Here is a 27,522-nt window from a genome sequence, read left to right as displayed (position 1 = left end):
GCCAGTTCCCTCTGACGTCCTAGTTCAAGGATCCGCTGTAGGGGAATACCCTTTTCGCTAAGTATCAGGCGCCTTAACTTTTCCGAGTGTATCCCGTTGATGATTTGCCTCCTGATCTCCCTCTCCACGTTCGTGAACTCGCAGGACATGGCTAGCTTTCTCAGACGGGTGTGGTATGCATCAAGGGTTTCCTCCGATGCCTGTAAGGTGGTGCAGAAGAGAAACATCTCATAGTCTGGGTTTAGTTGAGGGAGAAAATGATCCGTGAGGGCATCTTTCGCGCTTCGGTATGCATCCTGGCCATCATCAACGTTCAGGGAGTTGAAAATGCGCAGTACCTCGTCACCCACGCTGAGTAGTAGGTGTGCCTTCAGTTTCCTGGGCGCCGTAATCTCTTTGCACTCCATCGCCATCTCAAATTTCTGAATCCACAGCTGCCATCTGGGTCCGCTTGATGATGGATCCGTGAATGGGTCAAACGGCTGGACCAGTGTCGACGAAACCCCGTGTGTGCGAGGTGGAGGTGACGTCATGGATAGGTTCGCCGCAATTCTGGACGGCGTGGTGGGCCCAGGCGTGGATGTGCCGGCCGCCATGTTGGCGTGGATCTGATTAGTGTTGTCGTGAGTTCTTCCGACGGCTACCAGCGCCGCGACGTCGGGCCTACCTTGGGGGTGCTGCCGTTCCCAGGCGCTGTGTTACAGTTCAGGGCCTGGCGCTCCCGTCACACTGTGTTGCTGCCCTCTGGTGTTGGATGCCAGATGCCACCGGGTTCTCCAGTGCCCAGAGGAAGAGCTTTGGCCATGGTGGATGTGGCGAAAAACGGAGTGGCAGAGAGAAGGAATAGAGGAAAAAAAAAAATTGTTTTTTTTTTTTTTTTTTTTTTTTGGGGTGGGGGGTCACGTGTGTGATTCCACCCCCACCGGGTGTCCAAAAATTTCGCCGCGATGGCTGTATGGCGTTAGGGTGCCTTCAAAGCACCGAGCGTGTAGTAGAGTTCATCTCGCCTCGTCGCCATTGTTAAGTTGTCAGCCCTCGGCCTGCGCGCGCGGGGGCTGGCAGAATGCTGGTAGGCCGCACGGCCTGTTGCGCAGCTCCGGCGGGAGCCGAAGGATTACACACCCACACCGGTTGCTGGTCGGCCCCGGAACTACCTCCCGAACGCGGGGGCGGGGCTTTTATTTAGGACGCCCTGCGTCACCGCGTAGCGGGACGCAGGGCGGAACTTAACACTACCCTCACTAACACATTCCACCCTCTTCTCTTGTAGAGCCACGAGAGCGCCTGGAGACTGCCCGTGGGTGGAAGCGGTGCGGAGTATAAATCAACATAACGTGCAGAAACCCAAACACAGCTCTCTGGTTTAATGACGTCACCATCAGATTTGTTTGGCGCATCCGCTAACAAATGAGTTTCTGGACGGTATCCCCAGGATTCCTTTTGTTTTTAGATAAAAGTACATATAAGGATATCATTTGTTATATCGTTATATGTACTATGTCAGCCTAGTGTAATACCCTAGTGTAATAGTGTTTGCTTGAAAATAATTAAGATTTCGATCAAGCTACTAGAACAGCCTACATGCAAGCTGAATGGGCACGAGTCCCCTACATGAAGGGGGAATTAAGCACATCAATGCATTTAAATTTGATTATATTAGGCCATATTACAAATCAAAGCCTGGTCATTCCACCTTGTCGCAGAGTTTCCTGCTGGAAGGGGACATCCCCATTGGCCTTAGCTTCTACCTGGCACCATAATTTGATGCGCCGGAGTCCCATTTGCATGGAAGTGTGCCTTAAGTCTTTACAAGTGTCATATACCCAATAGGTGTAAGAGGATGGCAAAAAAAAGCCCAGATTTCTGGATCTTCTTGATAGCCATGGCATATTGCTGAATTCAAGAGACCCACGAATGTTAGGGGAGGAGGACACAGTTGAAGTCTACCCAGAGCAGGGCACCATGTGCCCCCCCCCCCACCCACCCAGTGGAAACAGTGCCCCTTAGTGGTCCTGAGGCCACCAAGCCTCAAATGAAACTTAAGCAATATGATTGATATGATATGATCGGTTATTCATAACGCGCTTAATACCTAGATGTTTTTAAGCGCGGACCCGGGGACCGAACCTGTGTTGCTCTGTGTCGTCTTGCTTCCAAGGCCAGCACGTTGCCCCTGAGCTATCCTCCCGAGTAAAAACCCATTTCACACTTTCAGAACTGCTCCACTGCTCACATGTGAGCTGCTCCTATATATGGAAAGGTATTGGCCAAAAAGTCTATTAAAGTGATCAGGAGTGTTCAGGAATGCAGGAAGTGAAGGAGTCGAGCATGTATCTATCTTCTCATACTTGCCTACAAAATTTGCTCCCATGGCAGTGCCGGTGATTCTTTGGACGGAATAGAATCACACTGATCTATACTGGCCCTGTTTAAAATGTTTGCACAGCTGAGATTTTGCATTACACTATGGATGTTTTTGGCATAGTAAACTGTAGCTGTGATGTAGTGCCCCTTGATGCCTTCCAATTTACATTCTATAAAATGAATACATCTCATGAATGTACATTCGGACAGGTTCCTACTTGGGAATCGAACGTGGATTTTAACAGCAAGCATCAGTCGCACTGATTTTCAGAAATTCACTTTTGTTCCTTGCAGCATGTGGTGAGTTGAAGGGGCTCCACCACATTTCTGTATGAGGGGAGCAAAGCACAGAAGACGAGGTTGACCTGGCCTCTACTCAATGTGGGCCCAAACATTGATTGGACAGGTTGCTCAATTTCCTGAGCCTGTGTCGCAGCATTTGGCCTTTCTTCTGCTACAGCCGACTACACTGCCCAGAAGCACACTGACTGGGAAGAGGAGATGCGCTTGCCTCGCGCATAGGGCACAGGATCACCTACATGCACCAGGTGTTCAAGAAAGCCTGGTTAGCTTGGCCACAAGAACCACCCAGTGCAGTTTCACTTCTGGGTCCTCCATTTCCCAGAATACACCAAAAAGAAGTGGATTAGCACACAGACCGGTATATCGAGACAAGCAGTGGGCTGCTCGACGACAAGGTATTCCAGCACCCAAACTGGGGGAAACGCTGCACCCACCAGAAGAGACGGCAGAGCCGCCAGTTTCAATCTAGGAAATTCAAAGTTGGTGGTGCATGTGTGCAGATTCTTTTAAAATCTTGAAGGTCCAATCAAACCCTAATAGGAGCAATTACTTCATGAACCAATCACTGCCCTCACCAATAGTCACACAACGAAGGACAATGAAACCATAAGAGGAATAGCCAATCTCAAGAAGCAATACATGACAACTGGGCAAGGGCCAATCAGAGTCAGTCTTAGAAAACACCCCCACATCTTTATGGGTATAAAAGGGGCTGAGAAAATGAATTCAGTGTCATGGACCCCGAGGAAGCAGATGTGCCTGCGGATGCTCCCTTGATACAAGTGGAAGATGCTGGAGAGAGAAGACTCGGGGGACAGCTGTCTGGAAGATGGTGGTGTGAGAAGACTCGTGGGACAGCTGTCTGGAAGATGGTGGTGTGAGGCTGGAACAAAACGAGGAGATCTGCCAAGCAGAGCGCATCTCAAATCCATGTGGGACTTGGAAAGCCATAGCCAAAGGTTTTCCACCAGCGACCCCTAGAGGAGGACTGAGGCCAGTGGCAGGAGGGCCAGACAATTGCAGCTGCCTTTCTCCAAGATTTTAACGCCCCTGAGTCTTGCACGACAACCATACTTGCAGCACGGTTTCTGCACTTACTGAATCCATAAAACCTAAGCAAATTGTGCTCTTACCCAGCAAAGGCAACACCCTAGACTACATTATCCCCCTCATCACCTGCAGAGACCCTATCCAACTCGACTAGTCTGACCACGCCGTCATCCCACTGTCGATCACCCACTCGACAATGACCCACAATGGTCAGGCTAAACGCCCACCTCACTCAGTGCTGCTGACACTGAGCGAGGTGGGCGTTGTACCAATCCGCCCCTTGGTACACCCCCGAGTTCACCACGAACCAATGCTTAATCGGAACCCTAGAGAAACGGTGGTGCAAAAACTATAACCTCAAATCTCTCCATGCCAACCATGGGATTCTGATTACTGAGGCCAAATCTGCTTACTGCTCCATTTGGCCAGCCTCTAACAAAAGCAAAGCGCTCTTTGAAGTAGTAAAGCATTGTACCACACCCTCACCTGACCCCAAAGCGCAAGCAACTCAACAGAATCAACAACTATTTTATTGAAAAAAATAGACAAAATTCAACTGATCATCAAATCAATCCCTCAAGCATTAGCTTCCGCTGCTCTTCAGTACACACACTGACTCTCTGGACTGAATGTTCTTCTCTCTCTCCCCCAGACCTCCTAAAACAATTGCCTCTCTCAAATTTACTTCCTGATCTGATATCATTACAGAGGCCATCTTTAAACAATTGATGGGCCTGGCGGTCAATGCACTACTCAGCATCATTAATGTATCCCTCGCAGAAGGGTCATTTCCAGACACTCTCATAAGACCTGTTCTGGAAGAAATTACCCTGGACCCCGATGACCTGGCCAACTACCAGCCCATTATGAACCGCCAATTTAATAGAAAAATCTTGGGAAATGTAGTCGCTACACAACTACTCGCCAAAATCAATCAACTACACCTCCTAAACGATTATCAGTCAGGGATCTGTCCTAAGTGTAGAAACGAGACGGGCACCATCCAGGTGGTGTATGATGCCCTCCAAATTATGGATAATGGCGACTCGTGCCTCCTTGCCCTCTTGGCTGCATTTGACACTGTCAAACTCCTCTCCCTTCTAGCCGACAAGATGGGATTCTCTGGCACTATCCTGAATTGGTTTACATCCTACATCTTGGGCAGATACCAGGCTGTCCAGATGAACACATTGTAGTCATGTTCAATAGGGGCTTAAAGTTACTGGAAGGTGTGAAAGTCTTGAGTAAGGCTTTAACACCTTCCATTAGCGTCATGCCCCATTTTTAATCATTGGTATGGTATGGCATATAAATACTCTGGGTTCCATCCAGAGGGTGCTGCTAGGACTAGGGAGGTTGCAGGAGACAGGTCAGGGGTTACTGCTAACACATGTTGAGGGGCAAGCACTGACAGGGCTAGTAGTTGGCTATACAGGGAGGAGCAGCGAATTGTGGCAGGGTGAGTGAGCACAAAGAATGACTAATGCAGAGGCGAGAGAGAAGTCAGTGGGATGTAGGAGAGCCAGGTAAGTACAGCCAAGATAACATGGGGGGCCCTGCTTACCTTGCATCCTGAACATTTCAGAGCAGCACATCAGGTGGATTGTGGGGCTCATGAGGTGATGAGATGATGAGAGATGTTGAAAGGGCGCAAGTGAAGAAATGAAGAAGAGGCTCTGTGGTGCCGTCCGCGCTAGGACAGGTGAGCACGGCTTTTTATGTAGGCCTTTGATGTGGGGGCGCACCTCTTTGCCTCCAGCTCCATCAGCGATGCCCATATGCCCAGTGGCATAACTCTACAGGAGCAGGCTGGGAAAGCGAGGTATGGCTTCAGAGGAGGTGCAGGGGAGGCGGCCATGATGGAATGGCGCAAGGCTCAGAGAGTCCTAAGAAGAGAATGCTGTGGAACCAACTAGGAAATGTCCTGAGTGTGGTAGGACCAGAGCGGCCTAAGGAAGTCCAGATTGACTACCTCCTACTGGAGCCGCCCCCGGAACACTTGATTGTTTGTTTCGCTTAGGGATGAACTTTAAGAATGGGATTTCAGAACTGTTTGCTTTGGCGAGTCCTTAAAACGTTGTGTTATTAGCTTAGGGTAAACAGGATGCTACAGACTCAAAGATTAGATTTACCTTTCTGTCTGCCATGCCATTTGAAAATTTCTTTTTTTTAGGGTGCCCCTGAAGGGGCGATGACATATTAGAATAGGGTTAGGATATTTATGTGATATTGAAAGCTGCACACTGGAAGCACTAAGGGCCCACCGTTTAGTTGAACCCACCCTGGCACATTTTCATTTTATAGAGTCTCTTTAGCTGCAGAGGTTTTCCTAATGCCTTTCAGACATTCATCTCCCCCTAACCCTGACTATTCTGTTGTGGAAATAAAGAGGTGTCAAAGTGAATCCTTGTCTCGAGTTCCCCTCAAGTAGAAAACATGTCCATGCCACTTCACCCTCACCTAGCACACCACTGAAATGCTATACAGTGGCGTCCATTTTGCTTTAGTAAGCATCCAAATGTCATTTGTTGACATTCCCCATTGACATCAATATGAGCCTGAATGAGATGGCACCTTCCATGTATTTATTGAGCTACACGTTTTAAAGGAGTGCTTTTAAATAAATGCATGCTATCTGACGAATACTGTTGCCTTCCCTGCATGTTTCCTATCTGGAAACATGTGATAACATTCTGTATAATCTGCACACCCTGCCATGCTTGAGCCCTCTGGTCTAGCATTTTCAACTCATATATGAGGGTTTCTGTCATGTCACGCGGGAGACTGGGGTCTGCCGCTCCCATTTCCTCCTGGCGAGTCTACCCGCGCGTTCGCGTCTGGGGACTCGCCGGGAGGGGAGCGACTGGTTACGGGGCCGGCGGCCTTCGGCGCATGCGCGGGAGACCTCTGTCTCGGTTCCGCGCATGCGCCGTGGACTGGGCTCGCCTCCTTGGAGGGGCTTGCCTTCCAGGCCTCGTTGTGGGTTCGCCGGCGCCCGGAAACGGAACGGCTTGCGTTCCAGGCCTCTCGGGCGCCGGCGGCCCATAAAAGTAGCCGCGAGTCGAAGCGGGTCGCGTCTCAACGCGGTTCGCTTCGCTCGCCTCGTTGTTCCTGCCTCCAGCACTTACCTGGGTCCTGTCTTGGGCCAGCCTGCCTCCAGCTCTTACCTGGGTCCTGTCCTGGGCCAGCCTGCCTCCAGCCCTTACCTGGGTCCTGTCTTGGTCCAGCCTGCCTTCAGTCTTTACCTGGGTCCTGTCCTGGGCCAGCCTGCCTCCAGCTCTTACCTGGGTCCTGTCCTGGGCCAGTCTGCCACCAGCCTTTACCTGGGTCCTGTCCTGGGTCAACCTTCCACCAGCCCTTACCTGAGCCCTGTCCTGGGTCATCTACCACCAACTGTGTATCTGGGTCATACCCTATGCTAGCCTGCACTCTCCTGTTCCATCCTGGGCATGTTTAGACAGTTCTTTATTTGGCCAGACAGCAAGCTCCATCTGACCTCCCTCTTTCCTGTCTTGCCTGACTCCGAACTTTATCCTGTGTACCATTGGAACCATCAGCACCAGCCAAGCTCCTTTTGCCTACTGCGAATTCCCTTTCTGCCACACTGGTCTATCTACCAACTGTCGCTGCACAGAGGTTCTTGGAAGATTCATGGTCTCGACAACAAGCTCCACCTGGACTATGGTTCCATCCGTCTGAGCCTAACAATCCTCTTGTCACGCTTATCTGGAGAGTGCCTTTCGTGACATTGGGAGTTGGTCCATCCTCCACCCAGTTCCTCTTTTGGGTGGTGGAGAGGCTGGTTCCTCGTGCCACTAGTTCATCAGTTCCCGGACTCCAGACTGGCGACCTCTGCGAGACCAACCACCAAGACTGCAGGTACGCGGTCCTCTCGGGCCAACCAGCTTGACAGTTTCAAATAGTTCCATTTGGAATGCCATAAAAAGACATAGATGGGAATGTACATCATTCTTGAGTCAATTAAAATATCGCATTTGTTGGGATGCCAACATGAGGCTTCATATACATACTAAGTTCTCATTGACTTTAGACACTGGGGGACCTTTAATATGTGTGGCTGTAATGGTTAAGTACATGTACTTTAAATGCCTATTCGTTGTAAAATAGCACCCAATTATGAAATGCGAATCACCTTGCAGATGTACCTCTTGGGATACATAGAAACACTGCATGGGCGTATGTTCCATTTTACCCCTTGCAGTACTGTCTATGTACCCAGGCGGTAAATAACCCACACTACCCCAACTCATAGTTAGGTGGTATTTTATAAAGACCCACTATTTGAAATACCTTTACAGCCATACTTACACCATTGTGTATTTTGTGCGTAAACTATCAGCTACAAATGGATTTGTCTTCCATCCATCATAAACAAAGCGCTAATCATAATTCAATAATATAGATCTTTGAGCTTTAATGAAATTCTGATCTCCCTCTGTCTTTTATTCATTCTCATTACCAGTTCCTAAGCAGACTGCGTGTGGGACTTTGATCCTCAAACTCATTTCACTTTCAGAGTTGAGTAAAATAATGTCAGCTCAGTGCGGTGACCCGCATTGGGTGTACGTCACAGTTCCGGCACTTGCCCTCAAGTTTCAGTGTGTGGCATTTGAGTTTAGTGTCTCAGCTTTCCTCTCTTCATTGAGGTCCAGAAAATGTGTATTTGCTCTGAATGCAAATCTTGCTTCAGGAATTATGAAATGATGATTTTATCTTATTATGGCACAGCTTCTTTGGAATTGCTGTATACTGTTGATGATGCTAGACTCATGCTGCCTTTTAGACTTCACTATATATCATATGTTCTTAAAGTACTTCATTGCTAAGCCTTTCCATGGATCCTGCGGCATCAATGGCCACCCTTTCACTGGGGATCAATTGACAAAGCCCTGCCCTGACTCCCCATCTGCAGATGGCTTCCCCATGGAAGGTTTAAGTTTCAGTCTTGTTAATTCTGCAATCAGCATCTGTGGGCTTGATTCACAGATAGTTTACCTTATTTAATGCCCCTCTGGCCATGCTGCAGCTGAATAAACATTTATCTTAAACGACTGGACACAAATTCAGAAGGATAATATTTATGGTGCTGGCTATGCGATCAATCTTCCCTTCATTTGGCACAGAGTATCAGCATCACTGACGGACATTTTGACTTCCTGTCAGATGCCGCCTGGATCTTCTAACCGCTTTTTCTGTTTTTTCAGTGCGGGCTCTTTCCCCCCAAATCTTTCTCCAAACCCACATCCAGAGCACACGGTTCTAGCATGAGCCAAATCAAATCACTTTTACCTTACATAATATTAGACATGTCCACTTAGCACATCTCATTCAAGGGACATTCCGGTCGGTACACTGGGGAAATGGAATTTAAAGCTAGGCAAGCAGTTTCACTCATTCGCATCCGGGGCAGGGGAGACAACCAATCAGGTTGCCGGGATCACAGGCTGAATCCTACATTCCAAGCAACCTGATGGCTGCTCTCCCGCTAGCCATCTCCCCCGCCACATGCTCTCCTTCCCTCGGTCACCGTTCCCTCCCCTGCCCACCCTACTAACCCACTCACCTTATTCTCTTGGTGGAGGCTCAACCACCACTCCAGCCACCCGGGCCGCCATCGAAATGGATGAGGGTCTCTGCTTGGCGCCCAGTCTTCCAGCTGCACGGCAGCCTCTCTTAGTTCAGTTTGTTGTATGGATGGCATCCCGTTCATTTATACAAAATACATTGCTGTCAGCACCCCGGGTTTCCGTATTGTAAGGCATAAGTAACCTGGGCCCTGGGCCGTTACCGGATTGGGTATTATTGCTTAATTAGAGCATTGGAATGTTGGTAGTTCCATTTCAGACAAAGTACCGCCTTTTTAAATGCCGGCTTGGGTGGAGGTGGGTGGATATGGCAGCCCTTCACAAAGATGGCCCTTAAAGACACACACCCCAGCAAGACTGCGGCCTCTGCAGATGAACACGGATCTCCAGCAATTTGCCGGGGCAGCAGTGGCAGTGCTGTCCGGGAAGCGAGTTCAGCTTCAATCGTGATCACAGGCCCACAGCTTGGCAGTGACCACAGGCTTTGCAACCATGGCTTGGTCCAATGCAAAAGGCTGTCCCAGGAGGGGGAACCGCTCAACTCTCATGTACAAGCAGGTGGAAATGTTCCCCGCAGCCAATAGAAGAATATTTATTATAGAATTTGCAAGCAATTAATAGCAGTGGCCCATAATGTGAGTAATTATGACTTACCGCTATTAAGTTAGGAGTATGTCAGTTTGCTCAGAGTTACTTCTTTTGTGAATCCAATAGCCTTCGCAAGGTACTGTCTCGGGAGGATAGCTCAGGGGCAAAGTGCACGGGTTGGAAGCAACACGACGCGGAGCACCACAGGTTTGATCGCCGGGTCCGCGCTTAGAAACCCCTGGGTATTAAGCGTGTTATAAATAACCTATCATCATACTAGTCGTCGGTATGTCAAACGTACTCTCGGTAGAATCAGGCTCAACCTCTGTAATGACGCCAGTAATTAATTGCAAAATAGTGATCAAAACAAATACAAAATATTTTTGCGCGCAACAAACTGTAGCCTTTTTGCTTAAGCCTAAAGCCTTACCCATTTCTTTTGTTGATGCGCGTTGATCCAATGCTTAAGGTTGAGTGGCTCAGTGGAGTTCTTCCAGCTGACAATGTTAGTCTTTTGCAGGTCTACAGTGCTTTTTTGCTAATATCATATCCCGATAAATTACAAAATTCTGTTCATCAAAGCCTGACATAACCATACATATCTCAAATTTGCAATGATGTACTTTTTCTTTTTTCCTGTATTCTGCATTACCAAGAACGACCAAAATGGAACATCAAAACCAAACGTATATAACATGTAAAATGAGAAATAGGGTGTGCAAAAATACAAAAGTAGTGGGCACTTTAGTACACGTCAGCTGCATAAGTTAATACAAGACCCCATGATATCCTAAACTCACCCCACCCCTGCTGATTTGTATAATTAATCTACTTCTCAGGGGCAATTACATGTTTTTCTTAATTCTCTAATCACTAAGGGAGCGAGACTTATGCAATGATGTCTTATGGCCCTTATTATGAGTATGACTCTAATGTTAAAGACAGGGAGCACTTGAAATACTGTTTTTTTTTAACTGTACACCACATTGTGGCCGACTGAGAATTTACAGAATACAGTAAATAACACCTCATTATACATTAAAACACCTCAGATTTTAATCCAATTTTTTGAGGTGCCAGTTATCATTTAAATAAGTTCCCAATAGATTTTCAAATTCTTTTTGTGTGTGTTTTTTTTTCGCGTTGCGGAGGGAGGCACAGGAAGCTCATTCACGTCCCGTGATGCCAGGAATATAATGTATTTCTTCTGTGCATTATGCAAACGTATGCAGCAGGGGTGTGGTTCTCTACTGTGCGCAATCCACTTCCATTCTCAAAGTGCAGGTGGAAACAGTTTTTAAAAATAGTGCATGTGAATTGATTGGAATACCACATCCATTATTTCATTAAATCTCCATTACTACTGAACAGGTGGTAACTAGGCAGAGGTATTTGAATTAGCTCATGCTGCAAGAGGTCATTGGCGCATGCAGTTGGTCCCAGTCCACTAGACGCATAATGAAACCCTTGCTGTCATGGTCATTCTATCAAAGATTTCTATCCCTAGGGTGTTCATTTTATTTAACATTCATTTCTATGGCGCCATCCGCAGTACACAGCACAGTCTGCTTCATGGCACCACAAGGACATAGGGTGGCTGAGTACAACGACGAGGGGAGTTTCAATGCATGGGGGCCCAAGGTATGGAATGACCTGTCAAATACCGTCAGGCAACTGCCATCATATCTACAATTTAGAAAGGCCATGAAAACCAGTTTATTCGACGGCGGAAGACCATAGATCGTTTTGCCCCGACCGTCATACTGGAACCTTGGATCTACTGGCTTTTTGACTTATCTGTAATGCTATGATTACTGTCTTGTTTGTACTATGTTTTTTGTCAGCGCTCTGAGGCCTGCGGGCGAGTTAGCGCTTTACTAGAGTAGAATAGAATAGAATAGAATAGAATAGAATAGAATAGAATAGAATAGAATAGAGAGTGGAAGGACACAACAAAAGAGGTCATCACAGTTCCTGGTGCATTCAGGACATAAAAGGAATGGGAAGAAGTGCCAAAGAGAGCAACAACTGAAGTGCATTGATAGGAGACAGTTGAAGGAACACAGAGCCACAAGTGCCTTAGTCAGCCTCCCAGGCAGCCCAGCATAATGGTGAAAGAGCAGGCAAGGATATCGGAGTCAACCTCTAGTAAGAGCCAGGGTGAGTAAGGCAAGGGCTATCACGACATCCATCCAGGATCAGCATAAAGTGATCCTCCCCATCTCATAGCACGGAAAGTCTGTTTGAACAGACGAGTCTTCAGTCTCTCCCTGAACATGTATTTATTTATTTATTTTTGCATTTATTTCAGCACACAACACCCAGAGTCATCTAGGCGTTAGTTATAGAAAGTGCATAGTGCATTAGAGACTGGCGAGTGTATACAGACTGGCGAAGCCTCCCATCATGGTGACTTCCACTTTGGACTTCCTGGCATAGACTATCCTTAGATGTATTTAGGTTGGGAAATCCTACCTTAGCATAGGGCAAGGTAGACCTTACCCCCACCTCATTGTGATCTTACGTTTATAGCCCAAACTTTACTCTGTGAAAGCATCAGGAAGTAGAGACAGACAACAGTGTACATATTGGGAACGCCTCACCTCATGGTGCGGGGTGAGGGGGAGCTTCATCAAGTATGCAGGTACAAATAGATAATAAATTACATTAGTATGGGTGCACAGATTGGGAACGCCTCTCCTCATGGGGCGGGGGCTAAATCACGTATGCAGGTACAAGTAGATATAAAACAACATTAGTATGGGTGCACAGATTGGGAACGCCTCACAACCATGGCGCAGGGGCTACATGAAGTATGCAGGTACAAGTAGGGTAAGGTCAACGTAGGTGGGGCTACAGCAGGAGTGCAAGCCGGAATAGCGAAACATTCATGTAGATGTAGCCCCCTGGAGCAGAGGGCTACATCTGGAGTGCAAGTAGGTAAAGTGAAAATCAACATTCAAGTACATTTCCAACCTGGCCGAGGAAATATCCCAAGGAGCGGGGTCTATGTTGGGAATGCAGGACAGAAATGTCAGCATGGGGTAGCATAGGCGTGGTCACGTGCACAGTTCAGTAGTGCTTCAGACATTGGTGCCTGGAAGAGTGAAACTGGCATCAGAGGAGCAGAGTTAATTGTACTGGTGCAGTGATCAGTAGCTAACTACAATGGTTGATAAGCAAGTTTAAGAATGGTCCCAAACAGACGTTGGAAAGAACGATACAAGTAGGAAGGCCGCTCCAGTTAGGCTTCAAGAGCGGTAAAGGGCCATGGAGGAAGGTCTTTGATGATGGTCGGTGAGCAGACAACTTTAGAAAAACTGTGACACGATATACAAAAGAGATGGCCGTGTGTGATTGCTGACAGTCATGAAGCGAAAAGGTGGTAACAGAACAGGCTTTCAGGGCCTTGCCTTGTAAAGTTGTTTAGTATATGCCGGTGTAGGTGGTGCAGCTAGACTTGCTCTATCATGCAAGCGTCGGGGGTATGTTAACATGTCTGGTCTGGCGATCACAAAGGAGCTGCTGGGAATAGCATGCAGAGTGCCCTTCGTGCCTGGGCAGGCCCATAGGGAGACTTTCTTTAGATTTGATGCACAGAGGTACGTTGTTCCAGAATGTAGTGCCCAGCGGTGAGAAGCCAAGCTTCCGTTGCAAAGGAACATTTTAACTAGCATCCTCACTGTGATGACTCTTATGACCCGAGGAGGGGTATGTTTGTAGTGAGCGCACTTCTGTAGACAGGCCATTCAAAGACTTGTGTAGATTTACAGAACATTTAGAGTGATCCTAGCTGTCAATGGGAGCCAGTGAAGGGCCTTAAAGCCGGCGAGATATGGTCCGGGGTTGAAGACCAAGCACCATTTATTCAGAATAGGTTGCAAGGTATTGTGGGTGACCAAAGTACAGACTGTTACAGTAGTCCAACCTGGACAACACTACGGCTGGGTTGACTTCCACTTTAGGCTGCACATTAATGCGGCAAGCTGTGTTTAAGCTTGTGGAGGTGGTAGTGGCAGGCTTTCACTACTCTGTTCAGTGGACGGTAACATGTGGTTAACAGACACACTTACATTATTTCTATCAGTAGCAGGAGCAGGACCCATTGGCAAAGTCCTATTGGGGTGGCGGGTTGGAGGGGAGGCGGAACCAGGGAAGTTGGTCTGCGGCATTCAAGCAAAAGTGGCTGTGACTCATCATCTTGCCCTACCTTTTGACGCAGGTGTTGTCCAGGGTGCTTGGAATCTGAAGGTGATTTATTTTAAATGTTGTCCACATGCAAGTGCAATGGGGTGCAGTGGAATCAAGCACACCTGCAAAGGCTTTCACAATCCAGTGAAACATACAGAGGATATGACAAAGCCTGGGCAGGTGGCTGACCTGAAACTGAAGGGAAGCGCGCGGAAAGGGCTGGGTCTAACAGTGACACTACCGTAGCCGGTGAGCCATTTCAAGGCCTTGCCTGTGATGCCACATGAGTGATGCAGTCTCCGACACAGGATTTGGTGATGGGCAATATAAAATGCCACTGATGGACAAACTGAACATTTACAACACCCACCAAGCACATTTGCATGCGTTCCTGGCTCTTTTCAACAGGTGCTAAGAATATAAAATATTACGTCAATATATTTAGCCTGCTGTCCAGTGTAATCGCATGCAAATTGTGTGCAGTCATCATCTCTCCATCATGATAATACATCTTTTTGGAATATCCGCTGCCATTCATTTCCTCTTCAAAATGTTTTTTTGTTGCTGCTCGAGTCAATGTTCCCAGCAGCAAAGCACTGGGCGGACATTTGTCAAACCTTTATGCAAGATTGTGTGATGTGCCATGTGTTTGCTTGTGTCTTTCAGCCGTAGATATGTGCACTGAAATGGATCATGGCTGTGAACACACCTGCGTCAGCATACCCAGCTCCTTTTACTGTGAATGCAAGCCAGGATACAGACTTGCCGAAGATGGAAAATCATGCGCCCGTAAGATTCCCTTATTTTGTGGTCGTCATCCTATGTGGTCACTTCTGAAGATGCCGAGAGGAACAACCAGTCCTCTCATTGAATCTTTCCTTTCCGTCTGCAAAGTTGGTTTATGCAAATTAGGCTGCAGACACCAGGAGTCAGGAGCCTCGTGTCCTAAGTTGTGGAAGAGATTCTCAACAGAGTCAACTCAGTGGCAATTCTAAATTAAAGCTTGGTTCACTTTTCAGAACTTACACGAAAGCAATATACAAAAGCTTTTCACATATAGCGAGGAATAAAATGAAGACAGCGTAATATAGGCCTCATCAGGAATTGGGCAGTATTCCAGCGCAAAATGGGCCAGGATACCGCCCAACGCTATTACTGATCCTGAATTGCCGTAAGGCCATAATTCCCCATTTTATAAGTCCATTGGACTCTATGGGGTTTTTCGGCGCTATTACCACCGCCAGTAATTTCGCCGAAAATGGATGGAAAGCTGAAGATTTACCTCCAGCAAAAAGCTGGCGGCAAATCTCCAACTTTCCGTCCAAATTCTAGTTTGGGCGGAGCGGTAATGCACCAGTAATAGCGTTGCAGCGGCATTTTCACTGCTCCGCCCCACCCATGATGAGGTCCATAATGAAGAAGAAAATAGCGTATGAGCCACATGAAGGCCTTCATGAAAAGTCTAAACCACACTAACATTTTAGGGAGTTCAGAGATGAGGAAAAAGAGATAGTTGTGTCATAACATGATAACCGACTAGTTGGGATTAGGGATTTAGGAATCGGGTCCTTGGTAAAACATTGGCCATGGAACCTCACCACAATGAGTAATATTCACGTTTTTATTTGAAAAGAAAGAAAGTATTTAAGAAATCAATTGGGGTTCCCAAATAAAGGGTGGTCCCTGCCGGTTACCTCGACCTCCAAGTGGACTCCCACCTCACTAGCCCAAGCTTACATATTTCTCCCAATGGTTCTCCAAGCTCTGTAACTACTGCAGGTGACTATTACTGTCTGGATCTATCCCTTTCCAAAAGGCCATGGTGTTATGTACTCTCTCTCCCCCATGGACTTCCTACGGGACCAAAAGGGTGTTGCCTGATTAGTCTGTTTCCTTCCTTCCAATGATTGACCCAGCAGATTCTGCTCACTCAACTGTTTCCTCTCTCCTCTGACACCCCCGCTAGTCCTTAAAACTGTCTTTCCCTCTCTCGACACTCCTTCCACTGATCGTATTGTTTGCCCCCACTTCCCCTATCTGCACCCTCCAATTGATCTCTCCCCTCTCCCTCTACTCTGCCTCCTAATCTTATCTCTTTTCCTCTATCTCTTTCTCTGCCCAGACTCTGTTCCCTATTCTTACACGCCTCTATCTCTAGCTCTCCAATCGCTGGTCTTCACCCATTAACTTCCTCCTGATCTTCCCTCTATTCAGCGCCCCTCAGCACCCCTACTAGATTTGGTAATCTCACTTCCCTCTTGTTTTCAAGCACGCACCCACACAGCATGTCTCACACCTACTGTTAACTCCGACCTTTTGTGGGTCCTTTCTTCAATCTCTCTTTCACAAACAAACAACTTAATTGGTGCCATCCTCTCAGACACAGTACCTTACCTTCACTCTCTCACAGCACGCAAACAGCCTCCTTGCAATCAATCCTTCTTCACTTGATTCACCGTCCTCAGTGGTATCTTGCTCTACCTCATCTGCTCCCAACCTCAACCGAACACCTCCTCTAACCCTGATGGCTTTTCATAGCTTAGTCGTCCCTGCTGTGTGGGCCCTCCCAGCTCCCATTGGCTCTCTACATCACTATACCCATGGCCAGTCTCTAGCTGAGCTACTCCCCTGTGTGCTGGGACTTCCCCTGGAAGTATTTAAGAAGGATTCTAGACCTGCCCCCTTTTCAGTCTACATTTTTGTGCCAGCAGCCCTGTTCGTTTTCCCTATGAGCCCCTTCAAGTGTTGGTGAGTTTTCTCTCCAAACAAGGTTGGACAGGATTTCTGGATCTCCCTTCGGTTTCCCTGCCATCTCTGTAAATTCTCAGACCATGTTCTGTTATCTCGCCATTACCCTGGGATCCCTTTGGGGTTGGTGGGTCAGTTGTTTGGTGTCTCAACCCACTTAGGGAGGGAAAGCCACAGCCCATTACGGTTCTGGCCAATCCTCCATTCCTGTTGCTCCAGTCCAGGTTCTCACAGTTAATCCTATGTGCATTCTGGTGCTAGTATTTCTGGTCTTCTGTTACTTGATGTTGTTTCCTTGGCTCCGAATTTCTGTCAGTCTTCACAGGGTTTAGATGACCAAGGTCCCTGTGTTTTTTTAAAAAGAAGGACAAGAGACCTGGCCTGGACAGAAGCAGAAAGGCATTGCAGCAGGGACAGTGGTATCAATAGCCCGTCTTCAAGTACCCTTGGTAGCCAGAGATTGGGTTCTCGATCAACTGCCTCATGCCACCTCGGGGATAGGACCGGATCTGTCTGTACCCTGATAGGCTCTGCAGGTTGAGAGGAGCCCCCAGGGTGATGGCTTCTCATCCCTGGATCCAACTCTGCCAGGCTCAGACCCCTATCGAGTGGTTGCCTCCCCCGCCGACGGCACTATGGCTTTCCTAGCATTCACAAATCTTAATGTCTTTTTAAACAGTTCTCCATGCACATCCCTCTGTCAGGTTCACTTTTGTCAACAAACTGTTTCTTGGGACTTTAGAAGTCGCCCCTCTTTACTGGCATCCCTCTGCTAGATTCACTCTTGCCCCTTCGCAATTCCTCTTCCTTTATCTGGATGGGGGATTCACATCCCTTATGCTTTCAATAGATTGCTGATCCAAGACTTTCGACTGTACAGGGTTTTTGCTCGACCCCTGTATAACCACTTTGAACTGTCTTGGAGGCTCTCCTATGTCCTTCTGGTATGTGTAGTTTGTATCACCACGGGATCAACTAGAGGTTCTCGAATCAGCACCCACGTGGTGCTGGTCCCCTCTGCAGCAGGTCTTCCCTTAACAATTTCACAGTTCTTTGAACTTTTCTCAACATGCCATTTTGCGACTTTCATTACACACAGTTTGGTTTCTTATCAGTTCACCCCTCGACTCACCGTCTGTGATGAAATGCTTGGCTTTCCTTGTCTCTGGAGTCAAGGCCGGTACCACGGTAGCAGGTGTCACTCTCCGTCCTGCTTATCAGCGTAGGCGTGCTCCGTACAGCGTTGACATCTGCTGCAACACACGTTGTTCGCAGTCTTACAATTCCTTCCACTCAGGATTCACGGGCCTGGGACGAAAAGGGCAAGGTTGCTTCTCTCGTTTTCACCCTCTAGATTCTCGCAGACTTTCTCCTTTTCTTGAACTGCAGTGCTTGATTAGCTGTCTCATCGTGCGGTCTGCCTTGCTTTCTCTGTACACTTGTGTTCCACCTTTTATTCCTGTGGGGAATTGAAAGGGCCGTCAGGTGTGTGTGTGATTCTGGTCAATTGCCTGACTCTGCCTGTCCCTTGGGTTGGGACATGTCAGGTAAACAGCTTTGGCATTAATCCGTTGCTTTTCGTAGTGTACAAAAGTGTTTGTGTTGAAAACGGGGTGGCGGTTAGAGTATCCTACGGAGTAGGATAGGGAAGAGGTGTTGTACAGAATTATAACCCTTGTTCTAGGGTTTGTGGTGATCTCGGAAAGGTAGATTTTGTAGGGTATTTGAAGAAAACGGGAATAGCTGGAATTGTGAAATGAGCAGAGGGGATTGTAAGAACGGTAGTGTTTTGTCACGGTAGAGTGGGTGTTTGGAATTAATTATCCATGGGGCGTGGAAAAGAATGACTGGGAGTATTCAGAAAGAAAACAGGAAAGTGGGGATTCTGGGAGATGTCGTTTCCTTCTGTAATGGAGTTTAGGTTGTTGGGTCCTGGTAAGGGAGATTTATTGGGCGGAAGAGAGGTGGATGTAGAGCAGCTTATAAAAGCTGCAGGGGCTTCATCCTCCTCACGTTTTTCCCCAGTACAATACCATTTCCCAGAGCATAACCCCGGGCTCCCCTTCCTAGGTGATGCCCCCTCGCTTGTCCACCCCCAGGGTTGGGATCTGAGATCGCCTGCCCTTCCATGGCCTCCTGAATAAGGGATTCTCGAGGCCTACTCGGGAGAACACCCTCAGGCTTCTCACATATCCTTCCCCTATGCTGGTTCCACAGGGTTGTTTCACTGAGAGACTTCTCTGTGGAACATCCAGATTGCTGTTCCAAGCCTTTCAGCATATAACTCGGGTTGGTTGTCCCCTCGAGTATATAAAGATTGTTATTGCTTGGGCTTTCTACCTTTGTTTGGTTCTTCAGGGCCTGTGGAGGAGATAGTTTACAGAGTTCCTTCACTTCTCTTTCTCTCCTTATCCTATTTTCCCTTTCTTGAGCTTCCATCAGCTCTTCGCCTAGATTGTCAGGGCAGATCTCCATAGTGTGGCCCCACTCTCCATAGAATAGGCACTGTGCGAAATGAGAGGTCTACTCGGGAGAATAACCTCAGGTTTCTCACAACACACACACACACAAAGACAGTGGGGCGGACAGTTATGTAGCTGTGCGTTTGGATGATCTAGCAAAACCTTTACTGCACTGCAAAATTGGCTTATGAATTGTGTGTGCCAGCCCGGTGACAAAGAGACACTTGTATGTGAAATTGCACACAGGGCAATTATGCACAAGGTACAGATATTCTGTGATTCTATTGTCATGCGTCATATAGTAATTGTCTATTTGCCTTTCTTTTCTATAAGAGTAAATGGTGAAATGAATATCATGCCTCTAGATGTCGGGTGCAAGAGAGTGGTGAATGTGTGTCACTATGAATGCATGATGCAAGAACGAGAGGGAAAAACTGACATTAACATAAAGACAGCTTTGAAGTCACTCCAAGATACACGTCCATAATAAATATGGACTCAAATGCTTTTTGTAATCAAACATTCATAATTGTAGTTCTGAAAGAAAGTGGAACGGAAGCCTATTTCACACAGGATGTAATGATTCAAAATGGATAGTGGACAGCACAATAATTCCTTTGCGGACAAAGTCTCTCAATGACAAAATAACTGAGCACGGTTTCAAAAAAATCCTTACCTAAATTCTGTAACAAGTCATGGTTTTATGTCACTTTTGTTTTTACTTTCTGATTTTAAATTGCTTGTGTCGAAAACAGGGTGGGGGTTAGAGTGTCAGAGTATCCTACGGGGTAGGATAGGGAAGAGGTGTTGTACGGAATTATAACCCTAGTTCTAGGGTTTGTGGTGATCTCGGAAGGGTAGAGTTTGTAGGGTATGTGAAGCAAACGGGAATAGCCGGAATTGTGAAATGAGCAGAGGGGATTGTGAGAACGGTAGAGTTTTGTCAAGGTAGGGTAGATTTGTCGTATTGTAAGGATTAAGCCAGTCTAGCCCTCAAGTAAAGGCAGGCACAGTTTATGTTCTCGCTGATAGGTTTGCCAGAGGGCCTTGACTCCTGCTGATTGCAAATGACCCCTATTCCATACTGGGCCCATGTCCTTTAAGTGGCTTATTATGGATACATTTGGAAGGTCATTGATTTGAATTAGATGCCTGTGACCGATACAAGCTTGACCTTTGTGTGACTATGTTTAATGAGGCCAGTTGACCCACTCCATCAGTGTTTCTAATGTCCAAAGTTAGTGTCTGAAGTAGAGGACTGTAATGCTGGCTGACAGCTAACTAGTTGTTCATACTTGGATGATCTTGGCCTTCACTAGCAACACCTGGACGTATTGTTCTGCTGCACATTATTTCTCCAAATAGCAGGATTATGAAGACAATAAGATCAGAATCACAATTGGCTTAATATATATCAAACATGAATTAAAGGTAGAGTGTAATGCCATGTACATAATTCTGTCTTTCAGCCGTAGATATGTGCACTGAATTGGATCATGGCTGTGACCACACCTGCGTCAGTGTACCAGGCTCATATTATTGCAAATGCAAGCCAGGATACAGACTTGCCGAAGATGAGAAAACATGTGCCCGTAAGATTCCTTCATTAAGTGGTTGGCATCCCATTAGGTCATTTCGTAATAACTGAACTGGTGCAGACGCTCTTGTCGCTTTCTCTTGTCTTTACGGTGAGACGGGTAGTTTAGTGCAATGCATTGGTCCAATATCTTGAGAAAATATAGCAGTAGCCCTCAAAATTGAGGTTGTGGCTTGGATTGCATGCTCCGAGTTGTATTTTGCAGTGTTTTCATGCCATCCCGTAACTCGAAAAAGTCTTGCATCGGCAACTGCACTGGTTACATTGTGGGAGCTCTGTCGGAAGAGTTCTATCAATAAATGAGAAGAAAGGATGAATGGTGGTGATAGAAGTGAATGCAAAAAGAGCATGTTTCATGAGCAACAGCGGCACTGGGAAGAGTGTATTAGCTGCCATTTCTTAGCATGTTAGGGCAATCAATGAAACATGATGCAATCACTTAGTGGAAGAGAAGAGACATTAGATCTTGAACATGGTTTTTCAACGGTGCATTCATAGGTGGCATCAATTGAAGGCAGCATCAGAGGTAGTCTTCATTTGGCCAGTGTTGGAGGGTGTCATGTAAAGTTACTATGTTTTTTAGTCCATGAAACATGTATCCCAAAAGCAGGGATAAGCAAAAGATCTATGAAGCAACTAAATTGCATAGCCAGCTATGGCACTATCCCGTAGGCTCAGTTGCATAGCCAGCTATGCACATATCGGCATAGACTCAGTTGCATAGCCAGGTATGCCTCTATCCCTATAGGCTCAGTTGCATAGCCAGCTATACAGATATCCCTGTAGGCTCAGTTGCCAAGCCAGCTATGCAGATATCCCCATAGGCTCAGTTGCAAAGCCAGCTATGCCTTAATCCCTGTAGGCTCAGTTGCATAGCCAGCCATGCCTTAATCCTTGTAGGCACAATAACATAGCCAGCTATACAGATATCCCTGTAGGCTCAGTTGCTTAGACAGCTATGTAGATATCCCTTTAGGCTCAGTTGCATAGCCAACTATGCAGATATCCTTGTAGGCTCAGTTGCTTAGTCAGCTATGTGGATATCCCATGCAAATAGTGAAAGGAGATGGTTCTTTGCACAGATTCCCTGGCCATGAGGGCATTGTCCGCCTCGGCAACTGGTGAGTTATACGGCCATCTGGCAATATTCTCGGTTACTGCCAGGGAGACCCTACCATTAACATGGTGCAGGTATCTTATAGAATTCTTTTAATACGACATACCATTTTGAAGGTATCTGATAATAAAATAGCAATCAAGGAAGATATCTGAGTTTGTTTAAGGAAGCCAAACCACAATCTGGTAAACCAGTGCTCCGCCTCATACAGCGGCTGCGGCAGAAGGAAATTAATATGCACAGAAATTTCGTCATCACACTAGGGTATTTGATAGGTGTGCCTGAATCTTTCACAGTGCTGCGTATTCTTTCACCAACATATTCGATGCAAAGTAATAAAACACTTGTACTCAATTATTAAGCACTTATATAAGGCTTAGTAATTGTTCCATGTACACACTTGTGTCTTTCAGGTATTGACATGTGCACTGAAATGGATCATGGCTGTGCCCACACCTGTGTCAGTGTGCCAGGCTCCTATTATTGTGAATGCAACCCAGGATACAAGCTGGCAGAAGATGGAAAATCATGTGCCCGTAAGATTGCTTCCTGTGCTTAATCTGATTTGTGTTGTTCATGTTTATATCATCCATGATAATATTAAATGCAGTGAACTAAATGCGGAGATTATCTTCACGAGTTTGATTGGACTTCTGGGTGACCTTTATTATTCATAATTCCAACCAACTGCCTTCAATGCATTGTGGGGGATCTCAGGGTAAACAAAATGTTTCTCCTTTTCAAAAACCCTGAAATGAAGTGACAACAGAAACCTTCCAAAATTGAGCACCATTCATATCACTAAGCAAAATGGCGTAATCTTATTGCATATGGCCCTCCAATAAAATAACAGGGGAATCCACTGCATGATAAAGGCATGTCATGTTGCAAAGCTACAGTCACAAGTTCAGGACACGTTACACAGGAAAATGTGGAAACCTTTTCCTTTGTACATGTGTCCTCATTCATAAAAGTTCACCAAATTTGGTAAACAAAATGTCTGGCCAAATCCAAAGACGCATTCCAAATACGCTGAAATGTGATGAACTTGTTCATGTTAAAAACGGCGGTGCTTAGAAAGATGATATAGGCTTTAGGCAGGGGTGGACTGGGAACCACAAGTGGCCCTGCAAATCATTTTCAAAGTGCCCCATATTACGCAACTCCTTTCCCATATGAACATTTGGAAGTGAAATAGGTGATCACGCAAATGAGGACCATGATGCAGAGACTTACTGGGAAATCTCCAGTCCAGTACGACAGTCCAACCCCATAAAAAACATGTCTTCCGGTCAAATATGAAGAAATTGTCCAATACGATTTTTGAGATTATTGGCATGCACCTGGCCCGTAGGTGGAATTGGTGCATGCTATAAACAATGCACGCTCAGGACGTTGCCAAGAAGTCCCACTTTCAGCTCTTCGTTCTCAAAGGAATTCTTCTTTTTCTCAGTTTCCCACAGAGGCTCAATGTTACCCAAGCCCTGGTTCTCTCTAGGCTTGACTATTGCAATAGCCTCTCCTGAATCTATCTTCTTACACTCTGCGTTCTTGTCTCCAGTTAACCCTGAATAGGGAAGCAAGACTTATCCTTGGCCTGCATCTCTCCTTCCCTAAAAAGTCTTCACTTGCTCCCAGTTGCTGTACAGATTAAATCCAAATCCCTCTGTATCATCCACAAGGCTGTCTGGGCCTGGGGACCACACTATATTTAACTTTATCTAACTAAACACTTTCCTTTTAGATCTCTACATTGCTCTGGCAACAACTGAATGGGCCTCATTACAATTTTGGCGGTCTGGAAAGAAGGGTACCGGTAAACTTACCGGCACCCTTGTTTCCAGACCACCACACTACGAGTCTGCCTGACGGGGCGTTGCGCCCGGCAGGTCTAACCTGCCGGGTGCATCGGCCCCGGTATGAAGACTTGTCACGGAAGCAACAGTGCCGGTGCTTCGGTCTCCACACTCCCATAGAGTCCTCTAGGACTCTATAGGAACCGGGAGTTACAAAATCCGGTGCCTGACTTTCCGCGCCACATGGACTTGTAATATCACGGTGGCACCAGGAAGTCAGGCGCTGCCAACCTCGTAATAAGGCCCAATGTGTGTAAAGCGTTTAGCTAAACAGAGATAGGTGGTCGATCAGTCTCCTCCGCTGGCTCCCTCCTATGGAACAGCCTACGCCGCTCTCTGCGCCTTGAGCAGGACTTCGTTAAATTCGGGAAGCTCTGCAAAAAGTCCTCTTTAACTCCTCCTACCCTTCTTGTCTCCTCTGCTAATTTGTACAGTTGCTGTGATTGGTGTCCTGAGCCCTCATGCAACCTCGGGCCCCTGACCTTGCACACCCAATCGTCCCAGCTCCTGTCTACCCTCAGCACTTGCCCTTGCACTCCCTCCACATTGGAGGCTCACACTTACCCATCGCGGCCCCAGGCCGTGTAACACTCTCCTCACCATGCACTTCTACCATGCACTTATCTGTGGTTCATCCATGAGCACCGACACTTTAGCACCACCCTCCTTCCATCTTCCTTGCTGCATTTGCACATTCTGCAAACTCACAAGGCATAGTAGGTTCGTCCTTTTCCCCCCTTTTACCCACCCACTGTTTTTCAATTCTTTGTGTTTACTATTGTGTTTCAATCACTGTTCCCTCCCTTTGCTCTCTGGGTGCTTTGAAATGGTATTTACTTGCTGTATAGGTGCCTAACAAGTGAACAATAAATGAATACAAACTCGAAATATGTACTCACACAAGTATAGATAGTGAGAATGCATGTGCATCAGAAACACACACATACAACAAACATGTGACCATCATGCCGATTAGTTTTGACATGCCAAGGTGTGTGGATAATGCATGCACAGACCCCAACACTAACACACATGAATATGGACTGTAGAGACATCCCAATTTGAGTAGGTAAAATGCATGTGAAAGCACAGGCTTATCCAGGGTGGCTGCATGGACAAAACACACAATTCAGATACTCGGACACATGCAAACATGTTAATCCAAATTCCGTAAACAAATAAGCAATAATGACTCATGGGGTGGGACATACCTGAGCACCCAGTATGAGTGGGCTGAAGGCACCAACCCACATAATTGTTTTTTCCAGAACAATTAAGTGATTGGAAAAAGGGAAGGAAGGAGGTCTGTTCTTTATTCTTACAAAAGTAACACTTCTGGTATTGCAGGGGACATTTTGTGATAACTTTAGCAAACAGAAATGCCTCAAATCAAATGATTGTGTATCACTTCAAATCTTTTATTATGAAATGATGTTGTTTGTATTATCGGATATCTGTTACCTGCCCAAAACAGGAATATGCATATACTGTTTTATACATTTGCTATGTTATTTACTTTATGATAAAGACATATGGATCTCTGTTAGTACACCCGTTTGCATTGATTCTGCGACAGGTGCAGTGATCTAAATGTGGTTGCAGATCCTCCTGAGCGGGAACCAACCCATAGAACAGGTTATTTGTCCCTTGACGGGCTCCCAAATTGTTGCACATGAATTCTAGAAGGTAGCTTTGAATTGTTTTTCGATTTAAGGAACCTGTGGTCACAAACGATATCAATCATCTCAGTGTTTATACACGTTTTTAACCAAAAAATGATCGGTTTTGTAAATATTGTTAAAAATCCTGAAGGTATACCTACAGGGAACTGCATTGGCTCCCAGTCAGGCAGAGAATAAGTCACAAGATATTGTCTCTTGCCTTTAAATGTCAGAATAAGTGTGCTCCCCTTTATCTACCTACAAGAGTGTCATTGAAGCTGTCCCGCCGGGAGCTGCGCTCTTCTGATACTCCGCAGCTAACTCAACCTTACATTCCTCTGAAAAAATATGTAGAAGCTACTTTTGATTTCCATGCCCCACGGGAATGGAACACCCTTCCCCCTGCCACTAAAGCATCTGACTCTTTAGCAATCTTTAAAAGAAGTATACACGCTCTTTCTTTAATCTGGCTGATTAATGCCTCCTTCCTGATAGATTTCTTAGCAATCTTTTTGCTCTACTTGGCCTCTTGCTTGCTGCGCTCTGAGGGCTTCGGGCATGTAGCGCCCTACTCAAAAATTGAAATAAATAAATAAATACCATTAACCCTCATTAGGTGGGAACTGCTGCTGGTTGGACATCACAAACCCTCTGGCATTTGCTAGACATCTCTGTGGTATTCCAGCTATGCCATATGAAATTGCCTATTAAGTTAGGTAAGGCCAAGGCATTTTCAAGCAGAGCTAAAAATACAGCTTGCTGAAGACACTTTTCTGCACTAAGTAAAATACAGCAGCAGGTTGATTTTTTCCAGTCCGCAGTAAAAGATACAGCCAGCCATAACATTATTACCCAACTATTTAATGCATACACAGTACACCTGCATCTCATTACAGTAGCTGAATGCATGCTTTATGTTTCTTAAGCTCAGTTCAGGGCTGGTGTTATTTTGGCAGTATTTTCAATCCATTTGCAGTGGTATTCTGTCTAGTAATTAGGATTTCCAGTGAACATGCTTTATTTTATTTATTTATTTAATGCTTTTTTTAATAACGTGCCTAATACCAAACTTGAGTTCGGTTTCTAAGCGATCCGGGATTCGACCCTCTGTTGCTCTGCGTGGTCTTGCTTCCAATACCAGCGCGTTGCCCCTGTGCTATCCTCTGTATTGATAGCAATGACTTCACCATCAGCAGCAGCTCACTAGTATTCATTTGAATTTCTGGGTAGTATTTCCTATTTCTATAATAGGCAGTATTTTACTACTAGTCACATTTATCAATAAGCTGTTAATATGTGTTCAATTCATTATGTAATGAGGCTCAATATGTGTTATTTACAGTACATTACTCTAGGCTTTGCAAGTCTGAAAGATGTACCTGAGGCACTGCTAAATATATGCATATACATTGCAGTGCCTCAGTTAAAGTTTTAAGGCTGTAATGCCTAGTGGTAAACTCTCAAGTGCATGGCTCTTTGTGAGGCAACCATACATCAGAATCTCAGACGCTTTCAGAAAAGGAATTCCAGAGGTGACTGTTTAAACTGTCCTGTTTTTCCAAGAACTTTGCTTTTTTCTGCAAATGAAGAAGTATTTTGAAGAGTACATCTTGCATATGCCCAGGGGTGGACTGGCCTATAGGGAACTCTGGAGATTTCCCAGTGGGCCTCTGCACCCTGGGCCTTTTTTCTGTGGTATTTCCAAATTTTCTCATAGGAAAAGCATTGGGCTTGTTGAAAAGGTGTCATACAGGGCCACTTTGAACTTTATTTCCAGCGCCTCTTTTGGTCCCCAGTAATTATTTCCAGGGCCTCTTTTAGTTCCCAGTCCAGCCCTGCATATGCCTTAGATACATATACACATGTACATCAAAGTTACTGGAAACTTGGTAAAGTAAAACTTCGATGTGAGTAGTGGACATGTACATAATGTACTTTTCATACATGTCCATTCCGAGTACAAGATGTCCATTCGTTTA

The 27,522-nt window shown here is 46.2% G+C and overlaps 1 protein-coding gene across 5 annotated transcripts in view; it reads left to right on the top strand.

The window, feature by feature from the left end:
- Positions 1-27,522, top strand: part of MATN4 (matrilin 4) — a 165,340-nt gene that overhangs the window by 82,182 nt on the left and 55,636 nt on the right. For 3 of the 5 annotated variants that reach the window (XM_069652202.1, XM_069652203.1, XM_069652204.1), the window contains 3 exons: positions 14,769-14,891; positions 20,782-20,904; positions 22,440-22,562. In XM_069652202.1, the coding sequence (XP_069508303.1) occupies positions 14,769-14,891; positions 20,782-20,904; positions 22,440-22,562 (369 nt within the window). The remainder of the gene's footprint in view (positions 1-14,768; positions 14,892-20,781; positions 20,905-22,439; positions 22,563-27,522) is intronic. The other 2 variants (XM_069652205.1, XM_069652206.1) reach the window with 1 other exon arrangement.

The sequence above is a fragment of the Ambystoma mexicanum genome, chromosome 3p, assembly GCF_040938575.1.
Source record: "Ambystoma mexicanum isolate Mex_15411 chromosome 3p, UKY_AmexF1_1, whole genome shotgun sequence".
NCBI classification, from domain to species: Eukaryota; Metazoa; Chordata; class Amphibia; order Caudata; family Ambystomatidae; genus Ambystoma; species Ambystoma mexicanum.
Note: the sequence above shows the minus strand (reverse complement) of the source record. Positions and strands in the feature narration are given on the sequence as shown.